General features: G+C 39.3%; 4 protein-coding genes across 5 annotated transcripts in view; 1 reads left to right on the top strand and 3 right to left on the bottom strand.

The window, feature by feature from the left end:
* Positions 1-657: 657 nt before the first annotated feature.
* Positions 658-4,938, bottom strand: batf3 (basic leucine zipper transcription factor, ATF-like 3). The gene is made up of 4 exons (XM_033647798.2): positions 4,522-4,938; positions 3,768-3,872; positions 2,281-2,325; positions 658-1,995 (listed from the first exon to the last, which is right to left on the bottom strand). The coding sequence occupies exons 1-4, from the start codon at positions 4,591-4,593 to the stop codon at positions 1,843-1,845; spliced, it is 375 nt and encodes a 124-aa protein (XP_033503689.1). The 5' UTR covers positions 4,594-4,938; the 3' UTR covers positions 658-1,842.
* Positions 4,939-6,635: 1,697 nt separating this feature from the next.
* On the bottom strand, positions 6,636-9,898 carry nsl1 (NSL1 component of MIS12 kinetochore complex). 2 transcript variants are annotated; one of them, XM_033649176.2, is made up of 6 exons: positions 9,684-9,898; positions 8,654-8,726; positions 8,380-8,513; positions 7,555-7,609; positions 7,208-7,275; positions 6,636-7,118 (listed from the first exon to the last, which is right to left on the bottom strand). In XM_033649176.2, the coding sequence occupies exons 1-6, from the start codon at positions 9,870-9,872 to the stop codon at positions 6,870-6,872; spliced, it is 768 nt and encodes a 255-aa protein (XP_033505067.1). In that variant the 5' UTR covers positions 9,873-9,898; the 3' UTR covers positions 6,636-6,869. The 2 variants fall into 2 exon arrangements, with proteins under 2 accessions (XP_033505067.1, XP_033505068.1); XM_033649177.2 differs by having other exon boundaries at positions 8,380-8,510.
* A 67-nt stretch (positions 9,899-9,965) lies between these two features.
* tatdn3 (TatD DNase domain containing 3) lies at positions 9,966-20,731 on the top strand. The gene is made up of 10 exons (XM_033647829.2): positions 9,966-10,150; positions 10,437-10,469; positions 10,745-10,818; positions 12,939-13,023; positions 14,004-14,066; positions 15,451-15,560; positions 16,151-16,206; positions 16,298-16,410; positions 19,824-19,904; positions 19,992-20,731. The coding sequence occupies exons 1-10, from the start codon at positions 10,094-10,096 to the stop codon at positions 20,154-20,156; spliced, it is 837 nt and encodes a 278-aa protein (XP_033503720.1). The 5' UTR covers positions 9,966-10,093; the 3' UTR covers positions 20,157-20,731.
* Positions 18,841-23,624, bottom strand: part of spata45 (spermatogenesis associated 45) — a 6,641-nt gene continuing 1,857 nt past the window's right edge. The window contains exons 2-3 of the mRNA XM_033647830.2: positions 22,289-22,555; positions 18,841-20,811 (exon numbers count right to left, since the gene is read on the bottom strand). Of these exons, the coding sequence (XP_033503721.1) occupies positions 20,792-20,811; positions 22,289-22,529 (261 nt within the window). The 5' untranslated portion in view covers positions 22,530-22,555 and the 3' untranslated portion in view covers positions 18,841-20,791. The remainder of the gene's footprint in view (positions 20,812-22,288; positions 22,556-23,624) is intronic.

Genomic DNA, 23,624 nt, shown 5'->3' with positions numbered 1-23,624 from the left:
TTTTCTAAATCGAGATTAACTTTTCATTCACCTTGGCGTGGAAGAGGAAGGAAAAATGAAAGAGAATGCCTGAGCAGATTACATTTGATGCGAATGCTGTCAAATTAGGGAACTATTACTTCTAGTGAGCTTCCTCCAGCGTAACCAAACCACAGCTCTCTATGCTGATGATGCAGGTGAGATGGTTTATGGATCTGTTCTGACACATCTGTGACTTCAAAATGACCTCAAGAGCATCAGTAAAATGAGGTCATATCCCAGAAGACCTTTTTTTTGGCAACATGCTTGGTGATGTTGGGGAACATGTCCACAGAATAACAGGAAACTTATGACACTTTTTTTTTTTTTCAGTTTTCATACATCATTTACCACAATGCTGACTTTTGTGGAAACATCTCAACTTCCTGTGGGTTATATATATATATATATATATATATATATATATATATATATATTTAAAAAATCCAACATAAAAAAATCAAATGTATACATGAACATTATAATATACATAATTTTTTCTTGAGTGTAATGTGTCATATTTCATTTTTCAGTTTTTTAAAAATAACAATTTCAAACACTAATAACTGCATGAAATTCAATGTTACTCATGACACCAATTATTGTTATAAATAAAAAATCCCTTTAACTGGTGCAGATTTGATGGTTTATTGCATGATGAAAAATTTATTCATGACTTATTTTCCAAAAAGTCATCGAGTCTGCAGATATTAATGTCACTAAGTCATTCACTTATTAAACTCTAAAGTGACAACAGCTCCATCTTACAAACATATGTTTTGCGGCGAGCAGAATCCACATCCACAAGTTTTTATTTTACATTCAAGAACGTTCACAGTTGTCATATAGATGCCACTTACTTTACGTCAGATAAAATTTCATGGAAATGTGTGTACAATGAGACAAAAGGCATCTGGAATATTTCCATTTTCTAAAAAAAAGTTTGGGGGTTTAAATATATTTTCTCCCAGAGAGAAAGACCAAAGACCTTTAATGTGGATTAAATTAAGTATTGGATCAAACAGATACAGTTAAGGGACTTTACACTTACTTTAAACCAATTCTTAAAGGCTCATTGCTGATCTATAAAGCATAACTCTATAAATTATTGTATTAATATAGAACTTATTCACAGTTTGTAGCCCCTTTATTCAGGATTCACTGTCAGGAAGCAGTAGGACTATATGTACCACTTCCTATCAGTGGAAATGAAAATGGTTGGTCGAAACTCTTGAGCACAACTAGCATAACACTGCTGTTTTTCTTTTGGAAATGTACGTATAAAATCAATAAATGATAAACTACACATTTCTATACATTGCTTTATTATCACAGTTAAATAAAGTGGTTTTCTGTAGGGCTTCAGTTGTACATTTTCCCTCTGGGAGGGCTGAAAATCTCATGTGGCATCACCAAACAATTTAGGTTCAATTCATTTTCCAGTACACTTATCAATTATTATTTCAACCTGAATAAATGGTGCTTAATAAGCTATATTTTATCATTCAACACAAGGATAAGTTAACTTTGCCAGTCTCAATTATATAAACTGATTAACAATGTTAATAATTACTTTTTTGTGATGATGTGTGATTTTATTACTTTAACTGAGTCTAACTGAATACACTGTAAATCATTTTACTCTTTTGTAAACCTGTAACTGTATTTACATTATGGACATGAGCTGCTGCATTAAAAAATTTTAACCACCAGAGGGCGCTCCTCACTGTGAACACCCCATACCTGTTGAGTCCCCACTTGAGCGCTGATCACGTTCAACAGCGCTCTCTGGTGGTATACTGGTGCATTACACAATAGCTGGCTTCAGACAAGTTGCACTGGAACATTATTCCTTGGCTCAGGCTGCAAGCTGGATGTGGTGGAGGAGGCAAAGGAGCAGTGCATGATGGGACAGAAGGGCTCATGGGTCCTGAGAGTCTCAGTCAGCAGGCGCTGCTCTTCAGACAGAGAATCCACCTGAGGACGAGTCAACAAGCTGATCTTTACTTCATCACTGGGATTATTGTGAATATTTGATCTCCACCAGTTCAGTTTGTTTTCAAATGCTGTTTTAATGGACTTCTATGTCCTACACAAACCACTCTGAATTAAAGGAGATCATCATTGTTCATAGATGAATGTACACTCCTGCAGTAGTCACAGGTGACAGCAGAAGAACACTAACAAGACACAGTGAGGTGTGATCTAATCCCAGCAGGGAGAAATGATGACCAGGATGAATGCACTCTGTAAATAGCCTACCTCTCTCCTCAGCTTCCTGTTCTTCTGCTCCAGTAGCTCACAGGCCTGGAGGAAAGGAGAGGAGAGGAGAGGAGAGGAGAGGAGAGGAAAAGAAAAGGAAAAGAGATAAACATAAAGAGGCTTAAATTGAAGTTAAAATTAAAGTTAATAATAATAAAGTGAAAGTTAATAATGCATGGCAACAAAAAAGTAGGGAGGTTGGCCTGTCAGGTGTGAAGCCAGTTTTGTGAGGTATTTTGTTATAAAAAAAAAAAAAGATCCAGTATGGTGCACCATATATGTTACACAGCTAGCGTGCTACCAATGTTAGCTAGCTGAACATGCTGTCAAACCTGTCACTTCAAAAAAATAAAACTGTAAAACTTTCATTTTTATGCTAACTTCCTGTGGCACGGTGCATGTGGTCTGTCCACAATCTGCCACAAGAGTTACGTTTTTTCAATGTACTCCAGGCAAAAACCAGAAGTAGGGGTTTCGCCAACACATCAGAGATCGCAGAGGTTCTCACAAGACTGAACGGACTTCTGGTTGACTTACGTACGGACACAGAGCCATGTAAAAATGAGGCGCTATCCTGACCTTAAAGGGGGATTCCTGAATTTTGCACAGTATAATTATGTTACCTGCATTCTTGGAACCCATCTGCTATCAGTCTGATGATGATTTGGCCTCTGTGGGCAACAGCTAACATTTCAAGGGGGTTCTAGCGTAGTCAGCGGATATCCAGGCTGAGACTTTATCTTCCATGTGCCAGTTATTGTTTACCCTCCGATTAGCAACTTGAGATGCTATACACACAGTCATGATGCTCTATAAATAGATATCAAGCTAATAAAAAGCTAAACCGTCAAAACATGCTAGCCGATGGGTTCAGACACTGCATTTTAGCCAATGCTTTCTGCCTCCTTTGCTCTCCACATGGACTGTTGACCTGCATCCAACCAAAGCTCGCTCAAATATGATTGGTCAATAATACTCAGACTACAGATGGAAACCAGAACACTTCGGATACCAAATCTTGTCCCATTGCCTACAGATTCAGCTTTCATATGCAGATATTGATTTATAAAAAATATATTACTAGTAATGGGGGACAGTGAAAAAAATGTATAATGTTGCCTTGGCTCTGCAGAAATTCTTTGTTTGAGGAAATAATCCTTGATAATGCCATCTGTGGGTCATCTCATACTACGGAGTTTAGACTAAGCTCGACCAAAATTTAGACCTTGAAATCAAGATATATATCTTTTAAAAAAAATATATAAAGAAACACCACAAAACATCAGTTTTATTTTTGAGTACTCCAGGTTCATGGACGCGTATTACTAATGAAGCACTACGCTTAACCCTGAGTCTAAGGACTCAAGCAGCCATTTGAAGCAGTGAGGAACAGAAAAAATGGCCTCAGTCTCAAGGTAGGCAACTGGTCCTCCTCTCAAAGGTGGAAGTACAAGAGCATGTACAGACAGACAGACAGACGGACAGACCTCATGCAGAATGTCAGCTCTCTGTATTTGTCTCTTCCGGCTTTTTTGGGCGGCAACTCTGTTCTTCTCCCTCCTCTTCAGCCTCTTGCCTTCATCCTCTGGACCCTGAGACACACACACACACACACATTTACTTAGGTGACATTTGGTGACATTGATTTCCTAGAGACTTACGGTAACCCTAACCTCAACCACCTAACAACAGCTTTTTCCCAACTGAGAACACAACTTTTGCCCCTAGTTCAACAAGCCATCCCCAATAAACTGAATCTAGTGTGTGTCCTTGAAGGTAACTTAGGTCATAGCCACACACACACACATACACACACACTATATATATATATATACATATATATATATATATATATATATATATCTGATAAATATTTTTGAAGTTTTGTTTGCTTTGTTGCAAGAATTCCAATTTAATCTTCATTCGGCTGCAATCAATTAAATCTGAGCCCTCACAGACAATAATTTGTCAACACCTTCCTCTTTCTCTCTCTCTCTCTCTCTCTCACACATACACACACACACACACACACACACACACAAAACAAACTGGATCCTGAGCACTGTGCTGAGAGAGATAACTAAAAGATGCTGGTTTGAACCCTGATGTTTGCTATAGCTTTACAACATCGACCTTTAACCCCCCTGTAGGATAAGTAGCAGGTTGCACCAGATTTAAAAAATGCTTTTCCCTGTCATAAAACATTAAAGACACAATAACACAGCATCAGTGTGATCTTACCTCACATCCTTCACAGAGGTTATTCTTGCTGTTCTTCTGATGAGAATTGCAGGAAGACTCACAGTGTGACATCACAGATTTTTTTTTTTTTTTTTAGAAAGGGTGCATTAAAATAAGAAAAACAGGAGGATATCCTGCACACTCACTCTGCCAGAAAATGAAGTGTTATTTGTGGACTGGGCATCGAGTCCAAGGACGTTTAAAACAAACCACGCAGAAAACAGGCTGTAGTTTCACTTCAGCTTTCTTTTCACTTTTCAATTTCGCTGCCGTTTTAGAAGTAGTGGCGAGGGCTGTTCACATAAGTCATATGACTCGGGGTGCCACAGTTAACTGGAGTACAGTATTTAATGGATTGACCCACATCTTTGATCCATGTTGCAGTGGGTGACATGTTGTGCCATGTCACATACACTGCCATGCTGCTGGAAATACACAGCAGAGCACTGAATGTGTTTTAATCCACAGCTAAAAATAGTCTCACAAAAATGTACTATTTCCTCCTGTTTGTGTCACATCCTCAGTAGGAACCAGTGGGCTGCAGACTGGGTAGACAGGTTGACAAATAGAGGCGGACTAACATGTTTTTTTTTAATGGAATTTGTTGACAAAAAGGAAAACATAGAATAAAGCCAGCTTAATCCTTTACAGAGGGCACAGAACAGATGGAGTGGATTAAAAAAAATGCATTCATTTACAGGTTTTTAGAGTTACCTTTAAATGACAAATATGAACCAACAGGATAGATTTAAATGTTTAAAAACGTAAAGTCTCTGGAAATGTATTTTTATACATTATGAACAGCAACAAAAAAGGAGTCAGTGACCTTTTTAGGACTTTATCCGATTCAGTTTAATCCTAAAAACTACATTTATTTCATTTTTTTTTTCATGAATTCAGGTGATGTGGCAAAATGCTCTGCAAAATCTTCACTTAAAAAAAACTTACAATCAAGACATCTTCTAAACCAGACAAGATTAACGTGGTTTGTGAATGTAAATATGGCAGTTACAACTTATTGTCATACATTGGTGCATGTAATAAGAAAATTTGTTGGTACTCTGTCCAGCAGTATAGTTAAAAAGGGGCCTGCAGCACACCAAAGACAAGCTTTGCGAGTGAAAGGGCAACGAGTATCGTGTTTGCTTCATTAGGCATGTTCACAGTCCAGTCCAGGGACCAATCATGGCCCACAACTTGTCTTTCAAAATATACTTTACATGGCCCACCACCCAATACTTGTCAAACAGGCGAGATCCCTTTGCATTTTTCTTTTCACCTCATGATGTCCGGACTACTGAGTGGTTTTCAGACACACACTAAGTAGGAATTACACAGGTGGAACTAAAGCGTTTTCACAAACAATGGCACACAACAACAGAAATTTCATGGCCACAGCAAAGAAGCAAAAAGTCGACAGCGAGGGCTGCCGAGTGGTGGTGGTGGTGAAAGGTTGAATACTTTTTCACTTGAAGATGAAACAGTTGCATTTATCTCATTTGTGTGTGTGTTTTTAATATGTGATGTGAGAAGCAGCTGGCCCTTAGGTAGTTTCACATTATCAGCTGTCAGTCACTCAAACTATCAAACTAGGCAGCGCTGATCAAATATAAATCAAGATTCTGTTGCTGCGTTGCCTTTTTCATGCTTATTTGCCTATTTCAGAAACATAATTTAGTGCACTGTTTAGCTGTACATTGAGAAAACTTGTGATTAGGCCACCATGTCGGAAACATGTGAGCCGAAACCAAGCAACGCGCAATGGCCAGACCCAATTTCTCATTTTACAGCTAAACAGTACACTAAAATGTGTGTCTGGAAACATCTGAAGCGAGAAACAGGCAATGCAGCAACAGAATTTTGATTCATATTTTATCAGTGCTGCCTGAGTTAACAAGCAGTGACTGACAGCTGCGTTAGAGACTCCTCGGCTCTGATTGGCTGTTTTTGGTAGTAGATTCTAGCAAATGCCATTAGAAGCAGGAGGAAGAGGAGGAGGGAAGTGATTTTTTTTTTACAGGCTGTCTGTCTCATGAGCTTCTTTCAGAATAAAGTGAAAGTTTCAGCAAATATGACAAAAGCTATTTTCATAGACAAATAAACATGTTAAAGGATTTTTCTTTGTTATTATAGTAATGTCTCAGCATAAATATTATGTACATGTCTAAATGTGAGACATGGAACCTTTACTGTGCATGTTGGAGAAAATCTTTCGCTATGTTTAAAATGAATAAACCTCAAGAGTCATTTTTAAATCCTGCTTTCTATTCTTTAAAAAAGGCTGAAAAACAACACACACATAACATCAAAACATCTCTGCTGTTCTGTGGTTATGGTAGCAGGAAGTGTCACTCAGGCTTGCCCTCTCCCACGGGTTTCTTACTGAGGGGCCCATAGCAGCTTGCGGCAGCTGCTTCCTCTACGGCTCTCTTGATTGGCTGCCTGTTCCTCGTGGCTCCGTTCACAGGAGGCAGGAGGGCATCCGATTGGCCGTTGAAACCAAACACTTCTCGGTGGATCTCCAGGGTGGCGTGGCTCGGTTTCATGTTGAGGATCTCACAGAGGCCTTCGGCTTGTTTCTGCAGAGTGTTGATTGACTAAAGAAAAAAAAAACATACACATGTCAATAATGCATCTATATATCCATCTATAAAACTGGTTTGGTGTGTTCAGGTGTGTGTGTTACCTTTATGACCTGGATAGCCTGTTTCACCATGCCAGGAGCTGCTGCTGACAAATTGCTCATGATGCTCTCTGGTGAAACACACAAACAAAAACAGCATAGTTACAGTGGGTCAACTAACTAGCTGTGTCTGGTTTAGTTTGTCTGTCTGCTGTCAACACCTCACTTAAGGTCTTCCTCTCTGCCTCCAAAGTGACTGTCAATACAGTAATAGATTTCCTCTGGGGGGTGCTGACCCCCACTAACACCCACAAGGACTTCCAAAGGCTTTCAAGCATAGACTTATAGAGAAGTAGCTCTCAAACTAAAAATGTCTGTGTGCATGTGTATGACTGATTAGAGGTGACAACCTTGATCAGGGTCTTTGACCACCTCTTGAGGTTTGACTGCGTGCTCATACAGCTTCTGAAAAACAAACACAGATGATGTCAGAAAAGAGGACACAAAACACATCAGCTCTGGATGCTGCTGATGCTTCAACTGTTGTTTTCTCTTGAGGCACTTCCATGTTTTTCACCTTGATCAAATGGACTTCCTATGAAGGATAATTAAGTTAAACCTGTACTGATTTGAGTTTTGCTGCCTTTTACCTTATTATCAACACACAGTATATGTAAAGTTGATCCCAACAGTGATGTCAGTCTGAACAGCAATCTGTGAAATGATGGATAACTGTTTATTACTTCCATTGTATGTTTTTAAGATGAGACTGTGGTCTATTGTCTCTGTAAAGTGCACTTTTCCTCCCACTCAGCTGGGCTTTTTCCTGAAACTGAGCTGTCAGTGTGTTTCAGGTCCCACAACTTCCACGCACTTCTATGACACCTCCTCTTGCGTATCTGGTGTGCTTGTGATTTTCTCCTCCCCTTGCAGGGAGTGGGCTAGCAGTGCAGGTCGCTCCTGAGCCAACTCACCTAGGCTGATGAGCTGGCAAGCCTAGGCTGCCTCAGTCTCTCTCAGCTCTCACATAGTCTCCTGGTTTGTTTGCTTGGTTTTGTCAACTTCTTTTAGCATATAACATCTTCATACCCTATTTTCCACTAACCCTGATACTCACACACACCCCTGATGTTACAGATTGTTCATCTTATTCATTTGTTTTTCTACTGCAACACAGATTGAATTGATTTAAAGGAAGTATTGCATCTCATTTCTCAACGGGGTCCCACACCCACCATGAGTTTACGCTCAGCTTTGAGGGAGTGGACCACATGCGGCAGGATCTGTTTTGGGTATGTACGGCGCCTCCTGGTGGTCTCAACAATGGTGTCATCCAGCAGGCTTTCCAGATCAGCAGCCTCGTCTTCTGCTGAATGTGTGAGAGGAGAAATAAACACATGTAATTTATCAAATAGAGGTTTATTTTAGATAACATGAATTTAGGAAACTCTTGTTCCCAGTTAAGTATGTAATGTAAAATTAGAATTTAAAGTGGCATTAGTAAATCACCTTCAACATCAGGTGCCTCCTCCCAAGGCTGTCCGTTCACCAACACATTGTCTTGAACCGCCGCCTCAAAGTTCTGCACAGATACAAATACTTTCACTACTGAAGACAGCTTTAACAAACAGTACAGCCATCAGCAGTTCACCAGAAACAAAGTGTCCGTAATACAGCTGCAATACATTATAAACTGTATCTTACTTAATGCAAATTTTTCAGGCTGCAACTACGGCATTATTTATCATTGTTAATTAATCTGCTGATAATTAATTTTTAATTAATATTTGGATGATAAAATGTCAGAAAATAGCAAAATCCCTGTTTTATAAAGCTCAAAGTGATGCCATCAAATGTTGTGTTTTGTCTGACCAAGAGTTCAAAACTCAAAAGTACTGGATTTAAGAAATATTTGCAGTTTTGCTTAAGATGTTTGTTTATTATTATTATTATTATTATTATTATTATTTACTGTCCAATATCTGTACACTGTGAAACATCATACAGAAATCTGATGAAAACAACTACTCATATGTCATTAACTTGAAGTAAATTTTCATTTTATTAATTTAAAATGTCGAGTTTTCATTTTTAAAACTGCTCAGCATTTCTTGAAATGGTGAGTTCACAACAGAAACACATAACATTTAACCGTTGTGTGTTTACCCAACGAGCTGGCCAGCCTACATTAAAAAGTAAGGTTTTATTTCATTTAAATAAATAGCAGCCCTCTATACATTTAAGCCGAAATTACCACTTGATCTCAACAAATCTTAAAGTGGTATTAAATAGTGTTTTGTTCATGTGAGTATTAACGTTGTCAGCAAAGCAGATATTAAATAGAACATTTTCGGCTGGGATTTGGTGTGGTATTCTCTAAGTCACAGAGACAATTCTGAGCCCTTGTGCTGACAGAAGTCTTTATGAAACAACGCTCAGCGGTCTGTTTTGTCTTGACAGAGACAGTTTGATACTCCATGAATTGTCTAAATGTAAGGTTGTTAGTAACATTAAGGTGTAAACATTCAGTCAGACTCACCGCCAGCAGCTCCTGCAGTAAAACTCGCTTCGTCTCTTCCGCGACGTCCTCCTGCCCGTGAAGAGCCGTCTTTAAAATGTCTTTGTATTTGTTAATCTGCTCTATGACTTGTTTCTTCGACGTTACTTGAACTCTGTACTCCTGGTTTGTTTCATCACTGGGTACGAGTTCACTCTCTGCGGGCTCCATCTTTACCGCCAACTTTGTTTATATTTTTTTGACGCAAACCGGAAGTGAGTATAACATCCTGGTCCGTCTGCTAATATTTACCCCCCCCGGAACAACACTCCTAGCGTCGCAGGAGAGTTCTGCCTCGCTGCTAAAACTATGTTTACGAAGACAAAATGGATAAATATCGCAGTTTTTCGATATAGTTTGTGCTCTTAGCTCTTATTATTATTATTTTTTTAATGGAGTATGGCTTCGTCGACTGTCACTGTCATATATCAGCCAGTGAGTTTGAAGAGGTGAGCACCAAGTTAACTGTCCAACATTAACATTACATTTAAAAGTATTTGGGCCTCTATAAATCCATCGCAGACTACAAATACATTGAGTATAAGTGTTACAAATATTCATATTTCAAAATTAAAGCTTCTTGTACGCCACAACATTTATAACACCTACTGTTGTCTGTCACAGTATCATTACAGTTATTTGCTTCTTTTTTCTCAACTTAATTCATTAAATATGTAGTTTTTGTTATTTTTATCATTGCTTTGCCACTGTGCAAACATTTTTTTGTCTTTGCAGGATCTGGAGGATGTGATCCAGAGGACCACTCAGGTAAGCTATTAATTCATCTGCACAAGACAACAGAAATTTATCACAAACACCATACTGCAGTGCTGGACTGAGCAATACGGCTGAAATCAACACAGTTATATTTCATGGTTGTTCACTTATGTGCAACAGACTGTGTAACAAGATCTTAATATCCTGATAGTACCATGATGGATATGAAGCCATGCTGACCCATTGATCTATGAAAGAAAAGAAGATGAGCAGTGTGTGTGTGTGTGTGTGTGTGTGTGTGCGCGCGCGCGCACGTGTGATCGCAGGCCGGGGTAAGGACTCTGGTTGCAGTTACAGAAGAAGTCAGGGAGTTTGACAGAGTTCTCCAGCTGCAGGAAAGGTCTGTATGTCTTCACTGTTATGTAATCTGTCCTATAGTGTCTCATAACCTTAAATTATATAGTGTGCTTTATAGGGAAGGGACAAAGGACTGATGCAGTAAAAGCATAAAACCCAGAAAACTATAACTTAAGCAGAAATTCACATTTTGATAATACGGTTGGGAAGTTTTAAAACTATTATATAAAATCAGGGGGAAGAAATGCAAACTACAGATTTGTGCAGATAACATGAGTTTAAAACAGCAAGGACCTCATGACAATATGTCAGACTGGTGCATAGTAAAAAAAGAAAGTCAAGCTAACAGTATCCCGAACAAAAAACATATCCATGTTCAGATCTTTTACGAGAGCAAAACATTAAAGGAAGACAGCGAAAAACACAAAACCTCAGCATGAAAATAAATCACATAAAAGAAACAAGCAACAAACTTAGAACGAGTAGCAAATTACATCAAACAGTGATTTAACAGTCTTTCAGTAACAGGACGTGTGTTCAGTGGTCAAATAGTCTTAAGTCCTGTTTTTATAATTTTCCCTGCTCATTAAATACAACATAATCTAATTATTAAATTAAGGAATAAATGAAAGGGAATACAATATTTCCTCTGCTAAATCTGTGTTTAAGGAAAATTTCACAAACAAAAAGAGGATATTCAGGTATAATGCTGCCCTACAAAGGCTAACTGCAGTTATGCTGTAATAGAGAAAATGGTTTCAAAGTTTTTTGACTGTCCATCCAAACGTATTGTAGGTAGAAAAGTGTAAATGCATTTATTAAATAGGTATTCATAAATAATTTTTAATGCATAAAAACAATGATCAGTGATTTGACCTATGACCCCAACAATGCACTAAAATTTCAGTTACTGCATCCTGCATTTCTATCACCTTTAACAGCTACATAGGTAATGCAAAGGCAAAGAACATAATTACAACTTCAGTGTTTTACCTTTTTTAGTATGAGGAAAACTGTTCTCATTTCTCACCAGCTTCGGTTCGTATTTGTTTCATTTATAGATGTGTGTTTTAAAAGCAGTAACAGAAAGATGTACCTAAATTAAGCTTATTTGACATAATCATCATCATCATCGTTGTCATATCACTGATCTTGCTGTGGTCATTGTCAGGTTATTTTGTTGTTGGCGTCATCCTCATACACACGTTCACCATTAGCTGTAATATGCTCACCGCCATTGTAGTGACTAGCCTATACATTAGCCGCTACTGGTTGCTAATTGGTTGAATTGTTTGGATGTGTACTCAGAGAATTACTCCCAATCTTAACCAGTGCTGTCGACCATCATTCGTTTATTTTCTCTCAATAGTCCAGAATGTCCATATAACTTCCAGTACCTTTAAACACAAACTTCACTTAACAACAGCCATGTAATTTTACTCCGAGCACAAAACTGTTTGCCTCCTTACATCAGCAACACCTGTGCTTACTGGGAGGAGCTTAAATACCATGGCTTGTCTCAGCCTGTGATATAAGCCACCTAGTGGTGTGGTGGGATAATACATTTCACTGGCCCAGTAGGAGCCCAAAACCCCAGGAACCCAAGGCAGAGCACAGTGACTAAATTTACTGCTATTTGCGTTGGGGTTTGGTTGGATTTTGTAGTTGCTACATGTTTTACACCCTATTTTCTCTGGAAGAGAACAAGATTGAACCAGGAAATTTTGTCAGTTCAGTCATAACTCAATTTTGACCAAAATTATAGTTACTCTGGTGTGCATGCAATTGTTTTTCTTGGTTTGTCTAACTCCCTCATAGACACACAAACATTTATACATTGTATACATTTAAACTACAGAAATTCTAAAAGCTAATTGTATATTTTGCATATTAACTCACAATTAACTGTAGTAACTGCACCTATTGGATAAATATAGGCAAAAGTATTTAGTATTACTGAAAGAAAATATTAAAGTACAGTGCCTGAAGCTCCGAACTGTACAATCAGTAAGTGTAGAACTTTTGTAAATGTACTTGCTCACTGAAGTCACAGGTGCACAATGTATAGGATAAAAATGTTTCCATTGTCTCGCAGCGCTGCTCCCAGCTGGATCACACTCTATTTATTATTCAGGGTGTTACTGTCGGATTCTTTTCTCACAGTTATCCAGATCTGGTGGCTCCATGTTTCGGCCTTCATCCACTGCAGGGTGGCGGGGGCCCCGAGCAGCGCAGTGTGAGGCCTCAGGTAATAAAACAGTCTGCGCCTCATCTATCTTTTGATTGTGTTACTCAACAGATTCAGAGAGTAACTGTACCCAGGCTGGTCAGTGGTGTCCCAGCTGGGGAAAACAGGAGGTGAGGGAGTTCAGAGTGTGAGACAGAGGGAGGGAGGGAGGGAGTGTTTCTGAGGCCTCTGGAGGAGATAAAGGTGTATTTGTTGTTTTATTAAGCTATTACTGAAAGTACAAAAATATGTATATTTCTCATAGTAGCTTTGATTTAACATTTTAAAGTATGGGCTTTGATGTTGTTGAAATAGGGAGTTGTTTCTCAAATCTGGTCCTGTTTTGAGTTTTAAGTTTCATCTTCTACATTGAATAATCCAGCAGCAAAACTTGGCAGCCTACATTTAATCATTTCCAATATCTTGATAGTGTGTTGAAGCAGGTCAGCTGAGCCAGGATTAACTCTAGTGTTCTGATTGATGGAGCTACTGACAGGGTACACTTATACAGGCCTACTATAGAAGCACAAAGTAGAGATAAGCTCACAAAAAATCGCCATAATTTTTTATTTTCACTGTGATTTTTACGTCTACATGCAGCCTAAAGTTATTATGTTTTACTGCTGCAAGAAAAAGCTGTTCAGTCTTCACCAGTTCCCAGAATGAAAAGAAAAATGTGGAAAAAATCCAATCAATCTGCTTTAGAGTTTCTAAAAAGTGCCCAAAACAAAACTAATTTATACAAGAGAGAGAAATAAAATGTAATTAAGATGCAAATGGCCTTTTTTAAAAGTAGGTTTAATACATTCACATTTGTTTATTTCTAGAAAATGACTGAAGATAAGTAAGAATTCTTTCTGTCTGTAGCTGCACAGCCATTTTCTATAATACACTTTCCACATAGGACAGACAGCCTGTCACATGTAAGAGGTTAAACAGCTGCTGTAGGATTAAAACACAAAAGAATCTTGTGGTTCTTAATGAAGATTTATATCCCACAGGACCTGGATGCTGCCCTGCTGCAGTTCTACAAACACAAAGAACGCATCGTCGCTATCGGAGAGGTAGACTGCACACAAACTCTCGTTGGACCTTTATACTGAACTCTTCTTACTTATTCCCATTTCTACAACCGGCTTGATACAACATACTTGACACACTGTGATACAATGCATGCTTAGCCCCTTACTGTCACCTTAACCTAATCCTTCTTATCTTGATTCAAGTCTTAACTGTCAAACAGTCCTTCAGAGGAGTGAGGACAGGACAAAATGTCCTCAGTCTCAAGGTCTAACACTCAAATTGTTCCTCACAAGGATACCAGGTCAAGTGCAAACTCACACACATAATACACACCACCATTTCACACACATTGTTGCTTCTGTTGTATTCCAAGCGAAATCTAAGGTTCGTCCTATTTACTGGAGTAGTGAACAACATTTGCATTGCATAAGAATCTTATGGGATGGTAATAATTATTCCAGATGTTGATCAAACTGGAAGGCGTTACCAGGGTAACTGAGTTATGGCCTGTGAAAAACTTAATATAACTTATTAAAGAATGGACTTATTTTTTTTCTTAGGTGTATGACCATGGTATAAGCAGAATAATGTCCTTAGAAGTGTCCGTAATAAGTGACTGTCACCTTACCTAGTACACACACACACACACACACACACACACACACACACACAGCTGCCTTTAATGTGACTTCTACTGAAGTAAAGCAGATTAAACTAGTTAAAACTCTCATGTCAACTCCCACCCTTTCTCATGCACTTACACAATCACACACACACGCACACACACACACACACACACACACACACTTCATCCTGCGATAGTCTCTCATGCTGCCTGTTGAGGAATGTGTGTGTTTGTCAGAGCAGATTTCAGGCATCACAGGGCTAAGTCAACAGTCCCAGAGTCCCGTTTCCATAACTGTTATTTTTATGGATCGTGTTGGCACAGCGAGTCCCCCTCCTTGCTGCACTGAACACATTGTAGTTCATCCACGAGTCTATAACCACTTTTCTACATGTGTTTTTACCTCAGCTGAATTTTTCTTCTCTGCAGCAGAGCGGTCGACATGAGAAACTTAAGTCACAAAAATAAGAGTCTAGGCTTGACAGATTTTGTGACAGATTTGCCTTTTGAAATGGACTTGACTTAAGCGCTGTGAGAACTCACTCACCTGAGACTTGATACTCTGAATGACTTGGTTTGACTTGAGACTTAAAAGCAAAAGTTTGGACTTGTAAAACTTTTAACTTATAATTAAATATTAATAATTAAAAAAAAGACAGTTAAGTGTCTCCGACTGCACTGGACAGGAACGTTTGAGCACTTTGTCATTTAAATAAAACAAGAACAATGATGCGACCCTGACAGTGTTGCTAAGGGCTCTTGGAATATGATAATTAATGTTGTTGTCTACTCGTTTCCAGATTGGCTTAGACTTCACGCCATGGTGTGCTCCCACTCAGGAAGACAGAGACGACCAGATGAAGGTCTTCATTAAACAGCTCAACATTGCCAAGGAGCTGGACCTACCTGTGTGAGCACAGTAGAATAGAGACACTAATATTATACTAAGGAATAGTATGGTCTTTGTGTGTGTAATTGAATATCTGTATTTTCTGTAGTAGGACTTTGATTTATCCGCATGACTCCCTACATGTTTGTACATTTACTTTCTCCAGTATTGGAGAGCAGCAGCACCCAAAGTCATCACCACACTTAGCACACAGAGGAGGTTCAGTCCTGCCTTGCAGCTGTACTGTGGTCTCTGTACAGGCTCAGTCAGCAGGTTGAATATAGACTACAGCTGCATCTTTTCACCTCTATTTTACTGATTGTCCTGCAGCTGAATCAGGAAGGCTGGTTTGACTGCATTTGAACCTGATTTGCATAGAAGCATCTGATAAGAAAAAGTGCTTCCACCACTCAGCAAACTTTGTGCCATGATAATGATTATACAAGCGCTGAGTGATGACAGGTCATGATTGACAGGAAAATCAATGGGTGGAAAAGCAATATAATAACAATATATTCAAAATTCCCCCCCCCCCCCCAAAATAACAAATCACAGGGATTAATAAACGACAGCAGTGACCATGTCCTTTTTTGCTTCCTGTTTCTGCACAGAAACGTCCACTCACGATCAGCTGCTAAGGTCACCATAGCAACCATGAGAGAGCAAGGTGGGTGTCTCGTTTCATTGTGTCTTTTTGTATATTCATATGGCTGCTAAAACAGACATTTGGACATCATGAGTTCCTGATTTTCCGTCAGCTGTCAGTCGAGCTCTGCTTCATAACTTTGCGGGGAAGCCGTGGGTAGCTCTGGAAGGTGTGAAGGCGGGTTTCCTCTTCTCCTTCCCACCTGCTGTCTGCAGGAACCACCAGGTAGGTGTGGATTCACACCTCTCATTGGTTTGATCATTTTGGAAAGAAAGCAGATTAATTGTTTTACAAGCCAAAGAAGTAGGCATTTTGAGCCCTGTGGTCCGTTATTAATGCTGCACTAAGATATATTTTATGATTAACATTTATGGTTACATACAGTACAGGCCAAAAGTTTGGACACACCTTCTCATTCAATGCGTTTTCTTTATTTTCATGACTATTTACATTGTAGATTCTCACTGAAGGCATCAAAACTATGAATGAACACATGTGGAGTTATGTACTTAACAAAAAAAAGGTGAAATAACTGAAAACATGTTTTATATTCTAGTTTCTTCAAAATAGCCACCCTTTGCTCTGATTACTGCTTTGCACACTCTTGGCATTCTCTCCATGAGCTTCAAGAGGTAGTCACCTGAAATGGTTTTCCAACAGTCTTGAAGGAGTTCCCAGAGGTGTTTAGCACTTGTTGGCCCCTTTGCCTTAACTCTGCGGTCCAGCTCACCCCAAACCATCTCGATTGGGTTCAGGTCCGGTGACTGTGGAGGCCAGGTCATCTACCGCAGCACTCCATCACTCTCCTTCTTGGTCAAATAGCCCTTACACAGCCTGGAGGTGTGTTTGGGGTCATTGTCCTGTTGAAAAATAAATGATCGTCCAACTAAACGCAAACCGGATGGGATGGCATGTCGCTGCAGGATGCTGTGGTAGCCATGCTGGTTCAGTGTGCCTTCAATTTTGAATAAATCCCCAACAGTGTCACCAGCAAAACACCCCCACACCATCACACCTCCTCCTCCATGCTTCACAGTGGGAACCAGGCATGTGGAATCCATCCGTTCACCTTTTCTGCGTCTCACAAAGACACGGCAGTTGGAACCAAAGATCTCAAATTTGGACTCATCAGACCAAAGCACAGATTTCCACTGGTCTAATGTCCATTCCTTGTGTTTCTTGGCCCAAACAAATCTCTTCTGCTTGTTGCCTCTCCTTAGCAGTGGTTTCCTAGCAGCTATTTGACCATGAAGGCCTGATTCGCACAGTCTCCTCTTAACAGTTGTTCTAGAGATGGGTCTGCTGCTAGAACTCTGTGTGGCATTCATCTGGTCTCTGATCTGAGCTGCTGTTAACTTGCGATTTCTGAGGCTGGTGACTCGGATGAACTTATCCTCAGAAGCAGAGGTGACTCTTGGTCTTCCTTTCCTGGGTCGGTCCTCATGTGTGCCAGTTTCGTTGTAGCGCTTGATGGTTTTTGCGACTCCACTTGGGGACACATTTAAAGTTTTTGCAATTTTCCGGACTGACTGACCTTCATTTCTTAAAGTAATGATGGCCACTCGTTTTTCTTTAGTTAGCTGATTGGTTCTTGCCATAATATGAATTTTAACAGTTGTCCAATAGGGCTGTCGGCTGTGTATTAACCTGACTTCTGCACAACACAACTGATGGTCCCAACCCCATTGATAAAGCAAGAAATTCCACTAATTAACCCTGATAAGGCACACCTGTGAAGTGGAAACCATTTCAGGTGACTACCTCTTGAAGCTCATGGAGAGAATGCCAAGAGTGTGCAAAGCAGTAATCAGAGCAAAGGGTGGCTATTTTGAAGAAACTAGAATATAAAACATGTTTTCAGTTATTTCACCTTTTTTTGTTAAGTACATAACTCCACATGTGTTCATTCATAGTTTTGATGCCTTCAGTGAGAATCTACAATGTAAATAGTCATGAAAATAAAGAAAATGCATTGAATGAGAAGGTGTGTCCAAACTTTTGGCCTGTACTGTAGTTAGGTTAAGCCTTCAGGGATTATACTGTATGTTAATGCCAAAAATGACTGAAGTTAATATGTGTATATGTAACCAAATATGTGCATACATCATCATCAAAATGATCTTTGGTCTCACACGAATGATCAGCTGCTGCATGTGTGCAATAGAAACATCTCCGTCTGCATTTCTGTTAAATCCATAAAACTTAAAGTGAACTTTGGCTCATCTGCAGTCATATAAAATGTACAGATGCAGTAGAGTATGTTCTCAAAGGAAAAAAAATCACTACCAACTTGTGTGACAGCTTTTAGCCTTGGTCACTAAAGGAAATGGATGATAGTTTCTCTTAAGGTAACAGTCGGATCAGCAGAAGGTCTAAAAGAGGCCTCGAGGTCAGGCTACTTGACCGTTGTTATGAATGCACTCCATCTATCCTCTCCCAGTTGTGGCGGGGGGAGTACAGCTGCCCAGATAAGGGTGCTTAGCCGGCTCTGTTGCCATAGCTCCCAAGGTTAAAGGGAAGGGAGATTGCCCTGTGCCCCACGCACAACAGACAAGAGCCTCTTTTTAGATATGTGCATTTTTTAAGAGACAGTAGAGGTGATTTAGAGCGAGCCAGGTGAGTGTGTTTGTTGTAGAAACTTCACGTAGCCACAGATTGGGACAGATAACTTTATTAGGGAACGTGGAGCAGCTCACAAGGGAACACTGTTTGGGTTAAATACAAGAACTGGGCAAGGACACCCTTAGAATCTGTGGACGGCATACACAGTGTTACACTCTGTGTGTTGAGCTGGGATTCTCCTCGGTCGAGTCTTCATTACATACTGTGTGTGATCCATCAAAGTCTCCCAAGGTCTTCTTCAGCTATTAAAGCATCAGCTCTGAATTCCTTCAACAATTGAGGGTGCTAGTTTTATCACTTGGATGGAGAATGGAAGTAGAAGAGTGATTATTGGAGAAGTATTAGCAATACTAGTAAGTAGTGATGATTAGAGTAGTGATTAAAAGTTTTAAACAGAAGTGTTAGTTGCAGTATAAGCAGTACTATTTGTGGTAGCAGCACTAGTATTTGTACACTACCACGTTTAAACACTTCATACGTATCATATAAGTGTTTCTGAAGTGATGTGGTTGTGATTAGATGTATAAGACCTAACTTTGTCATCAGGAGAAGGAGGAGATGGTGGATGGCGTGACACCAAAGTGAGACAGCTGCCAAGCTCTAGACCACTGTTTGAGACAAACAAATAAAACTGGGTGTCTTTAGCGAGACATCAGTGGCATTTACAGCCATGATTGTGGTGCTAAATCTGGGTATTTTAAGCCAAAACATGAGCATCTCCTAACCATAATCAAGTGATTTTTGTGCCTAAACATAACAACACATTAACTGCAGCATTGTTGAAATGTAATGAAGTGTAAAGTTTCAACATACCGCTACATGTTTGCAGAAACGTACAATGCCAACATTTATTCTGGCTGTTGGGTTGCAGTATTAGTAGCGATAATAATTGCAGTAGCATAGCATATTTTTCTTTGGCAGCATGTTGGCTGTAGTGGAAGATAGAGGGTAAATCTGCAGTACTGACTTCAGCTGCATCAGGTCATTATAATAAGTGACACATTTTAATACTACAGAGAGACAAACTGATCAAGCAGATCCCACTGGAACACATCTGTCTCGAAACTGACTCTCCTGCGCTGGGGCTCGACAAGCATGTAAGTTTAAAATGATCAAAACTTATCATGTTTAAATAAATGTAGAATGTGGAAACAGTTTTATTTTCTTGTCTTTCTGTGTCTCAGGTGAGAAACGAGCCCTGCAACATCACTCTGTCCTGCCAGTACATCGCTGATATCAAAGGTCTGTCACCAGAAACTGTTCAGCTCGTCACTGCGCAAAATGCACACAGACTTTTCCCCAAGGCGCTAATGCATGGACAGGTTTCTGAAAAGCAAAGTTTGAGCTGAAGGTGGCGCCAGAGGCAACTTTAATTAGAAAAGATTCATGCTCTGTTTGGATAGGTTAGCATTGTATCACTATAGGCTGTTGGACTCAGCGGCGTCCTGAGCTTAATGCTAACTTTAGCATGCTAACAATTAGTTTTAGCACTCATTTACAATGTTGCTAATGATAGCATGTTAGCATACCATATTAGCATTTAGCTTAATGTACAGCAGGGCCTGACAGGGATTTAGTCATTAGTTTTTGAGGTATTTCATGAAACAAACTGTTGCACATAATGGACGTTTGACCTGCTAGGGGATCAAAGTAAAACAATAATATTAATAATAATAAGTCATCAGTAATTCATCCTGATTAAGGATGGTTGCTACTCTAATACAGGTTGAGATATTTCACTCTGGACCAGTTTTCTGGACTAACAGACAGACATTAAATCAAGTTTCATACAGGCTGTTTTTTTTTAAAGACAGGTGGAAACAAACACACTTGTCATCAAACATGAGTTATACGAATACTACACCTGATTATATTATTGTATTATGGTGTATTGTGTTAGAAGAAATAAAACACTGGAAGTCAATGTAAGGTCCCATTTATACTTGTTGTATTAGTGTGTGAGGTCTCGTCAGGCTGTATCCGTCTACACCAGGTGTGATTCATCTGAAAGAGAAGAAAAGAGACATTACAGAAAGTTCAAATAGTTTTGTTGTTTAACATTTCTGTGAGATTAATATAACATAAACCACCCTGACCAAAATAATCAGAAATAATTTCATTCTGTTGAGTGAAAACAAAAGTCACCCCGCAGGGCATGGTCAGGCTGACTGCTTATACATTTGGCTTTATGAACTATGCTTCTTCCATAATGAACTCTTTAAGCTGGACTCCAGTAATCTTGGAGCAGACCTTGATAATGCTGTTGAGACTGTTTTTATCTTTCACTGACAGCCCATTGAACCAACATACAAATGAAAATGTTTCTATAAAAGAATGATAAAAGTTACTTAAAATAACTTTAAAAACACAACAAGAGTTGAGCATCATCAGCAAATGGATTCTTTGTTGTCCTCTCTTAACGATTGATTCAGTATTTGCGTCAAATTTAAGCTGATTGTCAAAAAAATGATGGCTTGGGACATGTGACCATTTCAAGTTTAGTAATAAATCTTCCATCTTCCATTATTATTGACTTACACTAAGCTGCATGCAGGAGCTGTTTTAAAACAGCTGAATTCTTAATGTCCTTGTAACGTTCTGGTTCAAGAAAAGGAATTTGTTATAGTCCAGCTCGCCTACAGGGTGAGGGTACTAATGATTTACGTTTTACAGAAACTAACTTTCAAAACTCATTTTTTCTGAACTAATTAAAAAAATACATCATTCTACAAAGAAGCATAAATATCACAGCATGGCTTTGAGTTCTGTCATGAAAAATGCCTGAAATCATGGGTGGATTATGAGACAATGGGCCGCCGGGTACAAATATGCAAAAGGACCCACCACCTCTCCTACACAGAAGCAAGCCACACAGATTTGTGTCTCTTGAAGGTGTATTTGTATCTTGTTGGTCATTTAATGTCTCTTTGTAGTTCCTTTGCATCTGGTTGTGGTTGTTTTGTGTCTCTTTGAAGTACATTTGGGTCTCTTTGAAGTCAAGGTGTGAATCTTTGAGGTCATTTAGTGTCTCTCTAGGGTATATTTGTTGTATTTTGTTTGCTTTGTGTCTCTTTGTTGTTCCTTTGTATCTGTTTGCCAACTTTTTTGCCCTTTGAAGTCATTTTGTTCTTAAAAGGTTGTTGTTTTGTGTCTCTTTGTGGTCATTTCATGTCTCTTTGAGGTCGGTAGGCCTTAATTTGAATTTCCAAATGACCAAGGGGGGCCCTGACACTTTGGCCAATGGGCCTGTGCCAGGTATGCCCATCCAGTAATGTTCAATCACTGGAAATATAGATAATATAAAAATTAAAAAATACCATGATGAACTCAAGACCACCCGCCCTGCAGGTAGGCTATTAATTATGGATTTAATTAAAGTAGCCTAATTGACACACTTTGCGAGGAACCACACACACTGTAGCTTCCTATGCAGACATTAGCTCTACAGGAGTCCGTAAAATCTCCAAACAAGCTTTCTTACAGCTCTCCTCGTAGTGCCTCCTCTCTGGAAGCTTGACGGGCGGCGGTCGCTCGCTGCAGGCCGCACTGCGCTGCGGTCCGGCGGTCAGAGCGGTGAGAAGGACTGGGCTGGTCCGCAGGTGACTCCGGTAATGTCTCCTCTCGGTCCTCTCCCAGGACTGCCGGGGGTTCATCTCCACCTGACACCACGTCTCCCTCCGCAGGTTCAGCTCCAGCAGAGTCCGCTCTGCACACTCGGACATTATGTTTTTAGGGGGCGTTTTTCCTGCTGTAAATTATCCAAAGTGTAGTCAGTTTCTGATGCTGCCGTTTCCATGGCAACGGGAAACTTGAAGAAGCGTGTCTGCGCGTCCCAAAGATCTTTTATGTTTGGAAAGAGGAGTTACTCTGAGGAAAGTTTAAAGTACAGCCTGGAGTTTATTACTGCCTTTGTCTTTTCTTTAAATCATTTGGAGCTTTGACACTGTTAATTTTTATTTCAGCATTTTTGCCATCTTTTGGTTACCGTTTGCTCTTCTTAAAGTTATTGAGAAAGAAAGGTGAAAAAAAGCTATGACTGTTTTTCCTTTTAAAATACAGACTGAATATACCCAAAATCATACTGCAATGTCTCATATGCCATAGATGTTTTAACACAAAATATCTCCTTACAGCCTACTCTTTGAAAACAACATTACTAACTCTGTTGACATAGCCTATCCATTAATGTGGTATCTTTTAGTATAAAAGAAACGTTTTCCTGCAGGAAAGTGGTTGTCATGTGATAATGTGTGTAGTAGCCTATTAATGGCCAATATGGCAGGATTCATCACGCTATTAGAGTAAATTAGTTTTTTCCTCTTGGTACCTGAAAACAGTGACAGAGTGAGACCTCACTTCACACATTCATCTTTTCTAATACCACAGTAACACTGGAGTCAGAGGTTATGTGTTACCTGATCTTCCTGAGAACACCTACATACAACAGAGGGTCAGGTGCAAACAGTAATATTTGTTGTAGCCTCAGTGGAACAGGACTGTACAGATCATTTTGTTTCCTTTCTAACAAATATCTGTCATTTAATGCTATTTAAATATTTATACCAGCCTTTTATTGTGGTCTTTGATGTCCTACTTTGGGCTTTCCATTCAGATGTTAACAGTCATTTATAGAATTTTTCTCAAGAAATCTCAGACTATGAAACACAATGGAAAATTGTGTTCAATTTTAAAATGTCAACATTTAGTGGCATAGAAATTGTGCACCATAAATCAGAGAGTATAGCTTCAAAGAGGAAATTAAATTATATTAGACTTTTTTACCTTTATTGACAGGACAGAGGGTGAAATGGGGAGAC

Source organism: Epinephelus lanceolatus, chromosome 13 (assembly GCF_041903045.1).
Source record: "Epinephelus lanceolatus isolate andai-2023 chromosome 13, ASM4190304v1, whole genome shotgun sequence".
In the NCBI taxonomy this organism is placed as follows: domain Eukaryota; kingdom Metazoa; phylum Chordata; class Actinopteri; order Perciformes; family Serranidae; genus Epinephelus; species Epinephelus lanceolatus.
The sequence above is the reverse complement of the archived record's forward strand: the minus strand, read 5'-3'. Positions and strand labels throughout refer to the sequence as shown.